This window comes from Nestor notabilis, unplaced genomic scaffold, assembly GCF_000696875.1.
Source record: "Nestor notabilis isolate BGI_N333 unplaced genomic scaffold, ASM69687v1 scaffold6335, whole genome shotgun sequence".
NCBI classification, from domain to species: Eukaryota; Metazoa; Chordata; class Aves; order Psittaciformes; family Psittacidae; genus Nestor; species Nestor notabilis.
In genome coordinates this window covers 52,131-64,433 of record NW_009927792.1, presented here as the reverse complement: position 1 = coordinate 64,433, position 12,303 = coordinate 52,131, and the positions used below count along the sequence as shown (strand labels likewise).

The following is a 12,303-nucleotide window of genomic DNA, read 5'->3' as shown; positions in this document are numbered from 1 at the left end:
TTATATATATAATATTATACATTACACATAAAAAAATCTTCAAGACTTATTTTTAAAATAAATCGCGAGTTTTTAACTAACAATAAGATGTTTGCTTTCTTAGCCCAAGCCTCAGCCTTATATGATGCCTCCACCACCTCAGCTTCATTACAATGGTCATTACACTGAACCATATGCATCATCCCAAGGTAAGTTCATTAAATCCAAGGCTACACTACACAATTTTAGAAGGCAAAGGCTATAATTTGCGCTTACAGCTACCTTAGCTAGAGCTGAATAAATTCATAGGGCGAACATGGGATAGGTTTATACTACAGCAGTCATTGAAGTGCTTATAGGCATTTAGGCTAATGTGAAATACAATCATAGAATCATTTAGGTTGGAAAAGACCCTTAAATCACTGAGTCCAACCATTAACCTGGCAGCGCCAAGTGCTAAGCATGTCCCTAAGCACCACACCTACATGTCTTTTAAATACCTCCAGGGATTGTGACTCTACCACTTCCCTGGGCAGCCTCTTCAAATGCTTGACAACCCTTTCAGTTAAGAAATATTTCCTAATATCTAATCTAAACCTCCCCTGATGCAACCTGAGGCCATTTCCTCTTGTCCTTTTGTTTGTTACTTGGAAGAAGAGACAAACAGCCACCTCACTACAACCTCCTTTCAGGTAGTTTTAGAGAGCAATAAGGTCTCCTCTCAGCCTCTTTTTTCTCCAGGCTAAACAACCCCAATTCCCTCAGCCACTCCTCCTCTATATCCTCTCCTATGGGATATGAGCAGAGTTAGTTATGATAGCATATACAGCAACTATATATAGACTGTGATCCCTTGCTGTTTAACTGATCTCATGAGATCAGTGCAAACCCTGGTGTAGATGTTCTTTCTTTCAATAAGTGTGGGTTAAGATTGATAGGGATTTTGTTTAACTTGGACTGAAACTTAGCAAACCTATCCTAAGCAGAAGAAAGCCATTCTTACACTGAGATGGTGTTTTCCAATAGGAATTTGCATCATCTAAATGAACATAATAGGTTATTGTGGTATATATACCTTCATTATCAACAATGAAAAGCTGGGATTGTTTTGGTTTGGGATTTAGGTTTTTTTTTTCTCCTTCCTATTTCAATACATAGCTAAGAATCACTGTGATTTTGAAAATCTGAAACATTGGTTAGCTACATCTTAATAGAAGATATCTTTGTTCGATGTGTTGGACATAAAGGTTGTTCTTAAACTTTACTTTCAGATAACCTCTTTGTGAGCAATCAGAATGGATACTACTGTCACTCTCAGACTAGCTTGGATAGAGCCCCTCATGACTACACTGGTCGGATCCGCAATGGTAGTGTCTATAGTGCACACAGCACAAACTCCTTAAACAATCCACAACATTACTTGCAGCCATCCCCCATGTCCTCTAACCCAAGCATTACTGGAAGCGATGTCCTCAGAACTGATTATGTCCCATCACATAGACATAGCGCGCTAATACCACCCTCTTATCGTCCCACGCCGGACTATGAAACTGTGATGAGACAGCTCAACAGGGGAATGGTGCACACAGATAGGCAGAGTCATTCAATGAGAAATCTTAACATCAGCAATTCATATGCTTACAGCAGGCCTGATGCCTTAGTTTATAGTCAGCCTGAAATACGAGAACATGCTCACTTCGCTTCCCCGCAATCTAACCATTATCCATTTAATCTGAACTACAGTTTTCACAGTCAATCCCCCTATCCCTATCCCGCTGAAAAGCGCCCAGTTGTTGGGGCAGTCAGTGTGCCTGAATTGACAAACGTGCAGCTCCAGGCTCAGGACTATCCAGCACCAAATATAATGAAGACCCAAGTCTATCGACCTCCTCCCCCATACCCATACCCAAGACCTGCAAATAGTACTCCAGACCTTTCACGACATATCTACATTAGCAGCAGTAATCCAGATCTTATCACAAGGCGAGTGCACCATTCTGTCCAGACGTTTCAGGAAGACAGCCTGCCTGTGGCACATTCCCTTCAGGAAGTCAGTGAACCTCTAACATCAGCACGCCATGCTCAGCTGCAGAAAAGGAACAGCATTGAAATAGCAGGCTTGACTCCCAGCTTTGAAGGAATAAGAATTAAAGAGAGGACCATGTCAGCTTCTGCAGCAGATGTGGCTCTTCCAAGAGTTATCTCAGAAGGGTCACAGCCCAATATTCTGATGGAGAGAACAAAGCAAAAAGAAAGTGATCAAGAAGAGAGTGTGAAGTGTGATCATAAGAAAACCCTTTCAGATGCCACTATGCTGATTCACAGTAGTGAGGAAGAAGAAGAATTTGAAGAAGAAAACAAGGCTAGTACAAGTCTTTCTCCCCTTCCTGAGGATCAGACTCAAACTTCATCTGTTACGGGTGGTTATTCTCGTGATTCAGTACTCAACTACCCTTATAGCTCTGTTGCTTCCTCTGCTGGCCCTTTGCATATTCTTGAGCCTAAATTGCATATTACAGAGACAGAAAAGAGACTAAAAGATATGAGCCCCATTCATTTACTAGTAGAAAGTCAGGTACAGAGAAGAGGGGAAGGACTGCTTACTCCATCTATGTCAGAATCTGATCTTACAACATCAGGGAGATACAGAGTAAGGAAAGATTCATTAAAGAAGAGACCTGTGTCCGATCTTTTGTCTGGGAAGAAGAATATTGTGGAAGGCCTTCCCCCACTAGGTGTAAGTGGATACTATTCCTCTTGTTTTGTGTTGTTCTGTAGCAGGAGTTGTGTCGGGGTTTGTTTGAGTTTTGGGGTTTTTTTAATCAACCTGAGATGCTTTTAAAACGTGAATTAAAAGCTAACTTAAGCTTGACCTTTATTTTTCTGCTTTTCCCTGATTAACTTTGCTTAGCCATGTTTGAGTTGTTTGTATAGTCCCCACACACAAATCCAGCTGTGCAGCTTCTGTCCATCTGATACAGCTAACCTGGCTAGCAACTATAGAATGAGCTGATTTAAAGTCAGTTCATAGATCCCAAATTCTGTCATACCAGTCCTTATCTGGAACAGAAGCAATTCTTTCCATTCCACTACCAGCTTTCTAATCTTCTTCTCACTGAAAAATTGGATGTAACTGAATGTTCACATTTTAATGTGTTTGCTTTCTTCTTCTGACCTAAGAGGGGGACCTGACGCATTAGGCAGTAAACTCTTTCCTTGCATTCTCTTCTTTCCTCCATCGCTTCCCGTTTCATATCCTTTCCCATTTGCCTTCTCTTCAAGCTGTTTTTATTCCACTAAAGGTAGGATCTTGCTTACCATGTCTCTTTCCAACCCCAATCTTATGAAGCCATAAATAGTGAACAACTGCAAGTTTCACCTTCCCTATAATTCCCACTTCATGGAAACATCAGAGTCTGTGTAGGACTGTACAACTTCACTGGCAGTCCTTACTACTCATTTTGTTTTCAACTTTTGTTCAGTTTTATGGAAGTCTGTGGCACATACCAGGTGCTAATGGAGGAAGACCACTGTTGTTATTATTTCACCTTTTAGAATTGATTGCTAGCTTTGCCTGCCTGAGTTAGTGTCCAGTAGTCTTCTGCACAAATTGGACTGCAGTAGAACTACCATATAACTTCTACTGCTGTAGTAACTGCTACAGCTGATGCTGCAAAAACTAATTATGCAAAAGCTATGTATTTAGATAGTTTCTGCTCTCACTGCTTTTTGTCTGTCAGACTTCTTATATGTGGAGCCAATACTTTGAAATGTACCTTTATCAGGTTCAATTAATTTTATAATTGTGTATGTTTATCTAGATCTCCTTCCTCCTGTTTGGTACATGGATATAGGAGAAAAAGGTGGTATCTTTCTCCTTGTGTTCACATTTAGATAGTCACTTAGTATTTTGTTCTTTAAAAGATACATTTTCAGACACTAAGGTGTTTACATAAATCATAGCCTGCCTTTTCCTTCTAATACCTCTATGAATGTTCAAGTCAACCTTTCTTTGATATTAAATTTGTATTAAAACTTATTCACTGGAAGTGTTCAATAAAATACTTTCTAGTTCAGTAACATCTAAGAGTGTCATTGCATAACGGAGAGTATTACCTTTCTGTATTCAATATTGAGATTAATATCCTGGTAACAAAGCTGGCTCCTACCAATGTTTGCACATTTTGCTTTTCAACAAAATTACTGTCGTGTTTGTGTTCACTTTTAAATGTGGCCTCATCCTCTTCACTTTGTCTTCCTATTCCTTACTACTATTTAGGTTTTGAAAGCATTGATTCTCATTCAAGCAGCATATTCACTTAACATTTTCAGTGTATTTTTAACAACCAAACTTAGCAACTGTAGAAATGATGAAATTTTCTCTTATACTTTTTAAGAATCGTTTGAATTTAGTCTTTCATAAAAGTCCCTCTTTGGTATTTTTCTCAAATAATGAATGGTAGCTTCTATAATTTAGATTCATGGCCTGGTTCAGGGCTAAGATCTGTATGCAGTTCTGTGCTCATGTTTTGTATGTGCAGTTTGTTGCAAGCTTAGTCAACCATTTAACTATATCCAAATATCTTAAAGCTATATGTTCATTGTTATGCCAACTTGTAGGGAAGAAAAGTGCCTGGAAACTGAATAGTAAGGAATAAGTTTTATGCATTTTTGGGGTTGGAAAGTGATTTCAGTTCTGTCCAAGAGTGTTAATTATGCAGGGCTGTCACCTCACACCCTTGATTGTGAGCTTTGTGGGCAATAATATTTGTCATTCTCATGGAGTTCAATTAACTTGTCTGGAATGAAACCAGACTTGTACGGTGTCCCTGGAGGAATGTTGTCCCACCACCCTAATCTCTCACTGCAGTGTTTAGGAGTTAAAAAAGTCAGAGCCGTTTGCAGAAGGGGTCAAAGAAGTATTCTTTGCTCACATGAACTCATTTGGTTTCTACTTTATAACTTCATCAGATATTTAAGAATATTTACAAGTTTTAGCTTTTACTTTGCAGGGTATGAAAAAGAATAAAAATGATGCAAAAAAAATAGGGCCTCTAAAGCTAGCTGCCCTAAATGGACTAGCTTTGACTAGAATGCCTCTGACAGACGAGGGGAAGGAAGAATCAACAAGAGCAACAAATGATGAACGGGTATGTTGAAGTTCTTTAATGGTTGATTTCTTTTTTTACACTACTGATTTTTCAAATGAAATGCATGTGAGTGGTGCTTTGTGTTGATTTTAAAATGCTTCAGATTCAAAGCAACTCAGATACTGGGAACAGAAACAGAAGAATGAGACTACTGATTGTTAAGTGAGTGCTGGACATGTTGGGCATAACTGATTTTTCTTTAAGATTTAAAATGACAGTCACTCAGATTATAGTTCACCCGTTGAACATATGTGAAGCAAATTATCTAGTATCTACTGATACATTTTGGTGACAAGTCTTTCTGTTTTCTTCCTTAATTTTGAGGTTTTCTAGACTGAATATGTATGAAAATTAAAATTTGGACTTAGCTGTAATTATTAGTTATTAACATTTTTACAATAAATTTTGTAGTTAAATTGCATCCAAAGGGTACTGCTTGTGCAGACTGTACTTATCTTTTTTCCTTGGGTGGATCCCTGAAGATATAGATGGAACTTGTGTAATGTGCAGAAATTTTACGTTCAGTGAAAGATCTCACATCACTGAGAGGACGTCAGGTTCTGATGATTTTGAGGATCATTCCTTGAGAAATACAGGACTCCATCTGCTTGTGGCAGGGTAAACAACATCGTGAATATACTTCATCCTGCCTCCTATACCATTAAATAGGTGCAGGAAAGTGAAATTGAGTCAATATCCAGCCTGTGGAGGGCTATGTAGAACAGTGCTTTCATCACATATATGACCAGGGAGCAACTAGATACACCAAGGTCTGCAGTGATTATTGTATATTCTGTGACCACTGGTCTCATCAGAATCCAGTTCTGAGCATAGTTCAGCATCCTCAGCTGCAGACCCCCTCTAGCTCCATTTGTTATCAGTCACTGGGGCAGAGACTAGAACCTGAATCATAGAATCAGCTAGGTTGGAAAAGACCCTTAAGATCATCAAGTCCAGCTGAAGGAACAGACCAACTCTTGCCAGCTGCAGTTTTAAGGAACAGGCCAAGAAAATTACTTGCAAGTCACACAGTAGAAATTCAGTCTTGGAGTTTGAAGGCTTGGAGTGAGATCCATGGGAGGAAGATTTGACTCTTCCATTTCAGCACAGTTGAAATTCTTTTTGTACTGTATATACACTTCTTAAATATGCTAAAGGACAAAAATTGTGTTATTGAGATACAGTTCTACATTTAGTACCTGAGTTGGTTACTTCTTATTTACAGGCATCATCTCTTTCTGGATTGACCTTTATTGAATTCAGCCATAATTATCATTCAGCTAGCTCTCCCCAAAGTGTTGAGGTAAAAGAAGAATCCATAAAGTCAAGTTAATGAAGAAGAGAAACTACAGTTTCTCTTCAGGTGGCAAAGCAAAGGTGAAATAACATTATGGGAGTAATTCCTAAAACAGTTGAGAAGAGGCAATGCAAAGTAGACATGTGATATTTGATAGACTGCGGATATTTTAGAAGACGACTTTAAATTTGATTCACTACCTGTTTCATTGCTCAGCTTCATGCTGTTATCAGTTTAAATGAGAGAATTTCACCTGAAGATCATAAAGGAGTTTGTACAGTTCATGTATTGATGTGGAAATTGTGTACGATTGAAGTTTTACACCTTCCTGTGCAACATTTGGCATTACAGTTATTTGATACAAGACACTTTTCTGACCTGATACCACAGAGCAGTTGCTGCAAGAGGCTGGGGACATGTGACATAGATGAAATTTTCTGGCTGAAATCTTGCATGTTATTCCTCTAATTATTGTTGGCAAAGAGATGCTGACATTCCAGATGCGTCTTATGAACTTGGTTTCAAAAGAATAAATTGGGTGGGTGGGGGGAAGGGAGGGAGCAGCTTATTAAATAAATGAGATTGAGTCATATTGGTAAAAAAAATCTGGGGTTTGTATCTCAGCTGCAGCAAGAGGTTCTGAGAAGGCTTTGTGACTATATGCAAAGTTTATTATCTTCAGCTTAGTGTGGAACATTGGTAGTGAATTATCAGTTGATTGACTGAGGCGAGTGTTTCATTTTATATTTTTAGAGTTTTTCTCCATCCAGATGACAAAGTTGACAGTATTTTTTGTATTACAAGTTTAAAGGGGACCTTTTCTAATGATGTAATCTAATACACTATATTGAGCAGGAGGATTAATGAGTGTTTTTTGTTCAAAGATACTTGAGGCAGTTTGTAGTATAGCACAGCTATCTGGTTTGGCCAAATATTTTTTGCCCAGCTGGGTTGTCTTTATAGAAAGTATGAAGTAATCTTCTTCCAGGAGTGGTCTCCACACTTTGTGACCTAATGAAGTATAGCAGGCTTCTTAGTTTTCACTTGAAGATCTGGTTAGGTTTGCTTCTAATTTATTCTGGTATGTTTGTGAAAACATTAATAGCTGGAAAAGCATTGAAAAAGTATGTAAGAGAGGCAGATACATATGTTTAATCCTTCATGAATTCTCTGTTAAAATAGACTTGGCTTGGAATGCGACTTTATATGGTTATCTGCGTCTGTCTTTCAGTGTAGAGTTCTGGAACAACGGTTAGAGCAGGGGATGGTGTTTACTGAGTATGAACGCATTCAGAAAAAAAGACTTATGGATGGTGAGTGCTCAATAGCTCGGCTTCCTGAAAATGCTGAAAGAAACCGGTTCCAGGACGTACTTCCTTATGATGATACCAGAGTAGAGCTAGTCCCCACAAAAGAAAATAACACGGGTTACATCAATGCATCTCATATCAAGGTGAGAGAAATACTGTTGGAGAAATATTTTCCAGTTCATGTGGTAACTAAAAATGGATTTGGCTACCAATTTTGTTTCGGTCAGATGAGTGAAAAGCCCTCCATCTCTCTTTCTCTTTTTCTGCAGAGGTTTCTTTGGGGAAAGGAGCAACATGTTTTTCCTCATTACCTAGATAACAGTTAATTATTGGAGAGGTCTTCCGCATTTCACTTCTGTATTGATCTGCTGTCTCTTTTCTCTCTGTCTCATCTCTCTTTGGATTGGTGCTAGCAGAAGGCATGTCCATTCTTTGCAGAGTTAAGAAGGCAAATAACTTTATAACAAACTGGGGTCCTTTACAAGGATTGTGATATTTTTGAACTGCAGTAACAATGATTATTTCTTCTTTTTCGGTACTCTGACTAGATCCACAATAGGCAGTAAGCTAGCTCCCAGCTTAAGGTTTTTTGAATGCTTAGAGGAACAGATGGAAGCAGGGGGAAATCTGCTTTCTCGTTATCCTCAGTTGCATCCTTTCCCCAGCTTTAGCTCTTTAAGAGTGAAGTTGCAAGGTGACCTCAAGAACGATCAGAGCATTTTGTTCATTTTTCAATGTATTCACCTACTTGAAGCACAACTACAAACACAATTGGCTTCAGGCTTTCTCTGAAAAGATTTGAGATCACCATAGCAGTAGTTGTAGTTGTGTTGCTGTCTTTTTTTAATCCCACTGACATAATATCATAGTTTCTGTACTTCAACTCATTCACAAATATTGAGCAACTCTTCTGGTCCTTCTCAAACAAGGTAATGCTTTTTGAGGAATCAGCTAATTCTGACTCTTTAGTGCATTTAATAGCATTTACAACACCAGGGTATGAAAGCTTCTCTAAACTCCAATTCTCTAGAGTACCTTGAAGTCACAAAAGAGAAATAGAATTTTATTTACTCACTTTTACATTATGCTTGTGATGTAAAATACATTTATTTAGCTATATGCCTATATAATTTTAAACATTGTGTCTCTTCTGTGTCTAACATGACAAGGTGCAGCTAAAAAATGGGTGGCAGATATAACTCACAATGGGCTTCTACTTCTGCAGTGTTGCTGTCATTTTTTAGTTTGCACATCTTGAAATGGATGACTTAAGAATTGTGGAAAGGAATTTTCAGTAATTACTAATCTAATCTAATGTCTTTTTTTTTTTTTTTTACAGATCTCTGTTGGAGGCATAGAGTGGGATTACATTGCTACACAAGGGCCTTTGCACAATACGTGTCAGGATTTCTGGCAGATGATCTGGGAACAAGGAATTGCCATCATAGCTATGGTGACAGCAGAGGAAGTGAGTACAAACTGAGTCAGGTTTCTCCCAGAAAGTGTGCAGTGTTTTTGTTATGATCTATTAGTGGAAGGGGAGCTTTCTTCCAACAGGAAGACCAATCAAAGATAAATATCTAGTGACCCTTTTGCCATGTGTCCTTGACAGAAAGTTGTGAATTTGCAAACTCTTTCTGCAGGAAAGTTGGTTTACTCCGTGAGAAACCGTTACACTGTAGTAGTACGTAATAGAAGAGAGAGAGACAGTTCTTACAGGAGCATTAGTTGTGTGAGTGTTCTTATGTTTCTTTTTAAGCAACTATTTTACTTTTAAGGAAAGTGGGCGAGAAAAAAGCTTCAGATACTGGCCACGTCTGGGTTCAAGACACAACACTGTAACATACGGAAGATTTAAGATTACCACACGATTCCGGACTGACTCAGGCTGCTATGCAACTACGGGTTTGAAAATAAAACATCTTCTCACAGGACAAGAAAGAACAGTTTGGCATCTGCAGTATACTGACTGGCCAGAGCATGGCTGTCCAGAGGATTTAAAGGGATTTCTCTGTAAGTTGTATTTAATAGCTTTGGTTTTGGGGTTCTTGGGGTGGGTTTTTTTTGTTTGTTTTTATTTTTGTAAATATTTTGATATATGTGAATTAGCATTGATCAGTATGCCAAGCATTCTGCTGGGAAAGGTTTCTTCTGACCAGCAAGAGATCCTGAATTATATTTTTAGCAGGAATACACCTGCCAGTTGGTTAAAGTGACTGTTTTTGTCTAAAGCCAAATAAATATTTTACTGAAAGTTCATATAGATTAAAACATAATTGCATCACATACTACTCATTTGAGTATGTTCCAGCAGTAGCAAGATGGCTATGAGCCAGCTTTGATGGGGAATATGGGAACAAGGCAAAGAAAGCCTTATGAATGTTAGATATCTGTGTAGATCTATATTGCTTTGCTTGGGATATAACTTGTGATTTATACAGGGTGTCATTTTTCTGTGGATGTCATTTATTAAATTACTACTTTTCTAATGGTCATACAGTGTAATAACATGGCTTATGGGGCTTCATCTCCTAATTTTTTTATTCTTATATTGCTGAACTTAATAGCGTACTTGGAAGAGATACAGTCAGTACGGCGCCATACGAACAGCACTGCGGATCCTAAAAACTGTAATCCTCCCGTACTGGTACATTGCAGTGCAGGTGTAGGACGAACAGGAGTGGTCATACTGTCAGAGATCATGATCGCTTGCTTGGAACACAATGAGGTGATCTCTTTTTCTTTCTCATGCTTTAAATAATGTTATGTAGTGGAAGAGTAAATAATCCACCTAAGAAATGTTTGATGGTTGTTCATCTGAACTTTCACAAGATGCGGCCTTTGGAAGAGCCCTTACAACTATGTTTGAAAGAGCTCTTAGCAATTCAGCAGATTCTAGTAATCTTCTACAGTTGCCCACTTACACACTGGGTACTGGAATGATCATTTGGATTCTTGACTTGATAAGATACTGAGTCACTGAATAGAACAAGGTACGTACGCCCTAGGCTACCAAGTATATTTCTGGATTTCACGCTGACTTTACCACTTTCACTTCATGCCTTAGTTTTAATGGATAACATTCAAACACATGTTTTGTAGCCAGTCTCTCTGCTTGTAATTAAATATTTTGTTCCTAAGTGTAGTGTATTCGCAGTATCAGTCTCAGCAGAGGACAAAGCAGTAGTTTAATAGAATAAAACTTGTCCTGTGAGCTTTTAGTGGAAGTGAACAGCTCTGAAGTGTTTATTAATAATATAATATGCTAACTGAGACTCAACAAACTGTTTTATTGTGCATCCCTGCCCTAACACTGTGACAGACTTTTGCAACCGTTAGATTTGTGAAGAGCCCTACCCCATGACGTAGGCAAGTCTAACATTATGCATATTTCATAGATGAGGAGGTAGGCATGGTGTAATGCATGCACGGGCAATGAATGTTTGGAGTTGAAATTAGAGAAGCTGACTCTGCCCTTAGATCACTGGTACTGCTGTGAACCTCCTGCTGAGAAAGTGCAAGCCAGTCTCCTTACTCACCAGTCACTTGTAATGGTTTGTTCTCTTCCTCCAGATGCTGGACATCCCACGAGTGCTGGACATGTTGAGGCAGCAGAGAATGATGATGGTGCAGACTCTTTCGCAGTACACTTTCGTATATGGAGTTCTCATTCAGTTTCTCAAAAGTTCTAGACTTATATAGTCACTGCCACTTCCTAAGGGACGCTGCAAGAGTTTACAGAAAGAACGCTACAGTTGTCCACGCAGACTTGCTCTCACTGGTATTTTCTTCATATGAAGAATCACACAGTTACCTTTTAGGGTTGGTATGTGACTGTTAAAAGTGAGTCATTGTAACAGTCCCCGCAAAGCAGGATCTTCACTGGACTAAATTCTTCCCATGTCCAGCTGCAGTCATATTAGGGAATGATTTTACTTGTACTGCTCTGTAGTACTTGCATATATTTTTTAAAGTGGTGTTACTCTGGTCAAAATAAGTATATTATGGAATGGAAGTACATGGCACAGTTTTACTAACGTTATGTTCTAAAACATAATTGTTAACTGTGCAAAAGCTAAACTCATGGGGTGAGAAGCCTGCTCCTTGGGAATGTCAAGGTCTTATGCAGTTTCATTCTGCTTTCAATTTTATATTTAGAACAATACAACTATGTTTTTTCAAATGAACTTTGGGTTTTCTCTGGTTTACTCAGCAAAATTAGAAGCCTTAGGTATTTCAAGCGGTTGCTTTAAGGGCAGTTATTTTTATATTCAGCCTTTTTTAATTAAAAAAAAACCCAAACCCCACAACTTTTTAAAAAGCATAATATTTTCAGTGAAGACTGACAATGTTTGAACTAACTTTCAAAAAATCAGAAAGAAAGTAGTTAGGGGAAGCTATTGGTAGATACTTGTGGTGCCATGTAATAGAACTGACAAATGAGAAGTGATGTTAACTGTTGATAACTTCCATTTGAGCAGAGGCAAATTTACCTGCAGTAAGCAGGGGGAAATTACTTTAATTATCTACAAGGTTGTTGGAAACAAGTGGATGACAGAAAGTACAT

The 12,303-nt window shown here is 38.4% G+C and overlaps 1 protein-coding gene across 1 annotated transcript in view; it reads left to right on the top strand.

Moving 5' to 3' along the window:
* The window catches only part of PTPN21 (protein tyrosine phosphatase, non-receptor type 21), a 36,431-nt gene extending 24,864 nt beyond the window's left edge, over nucleotides 1–11,567 (top strand). The window contains exons 11-18 of the mRNA XM_010014207.1: nucleotides 104–188; nucleotides 1,251–2,716; nucleotides 4,992–5,129; nucleotides 7,658–7,879; nucleotides 9,076–9,204; nucleotides 9,515–9,749; nucleotides 10,304–10,464; nucleotides 11,310–11,567. Coding sequence (XP_010012509.1) covers nucleotides 104–188; nucleotides 1,251–2,716; nucleotides 4,992–5,129; nucleotides 7,658–7,879; nucleotides 9,076–9,204; nucleotides 9,515–9,749; nucleotides 10,304–10,464; nucleotides 11,310–11,438 — 2,565 coding nt within the window. The 3' untranslated portion in view covers nucleotides 11,439–11,567. The remainder of the gene's footprint in view (nucleotides 1–103; nucleotides 189–1,250; nucleotides 2,717–4,991; nucleotides 5,130–7,657; nucleotides 7,880–9,075; nucleotides 9,205–9,514; nucleotides 9,750–10,303; nucleotides 10,465–11,309) is intronic.
* The last annotated feature ends 736 nt before the right edge of the window (nucleotides 11,568–12,303 follow it).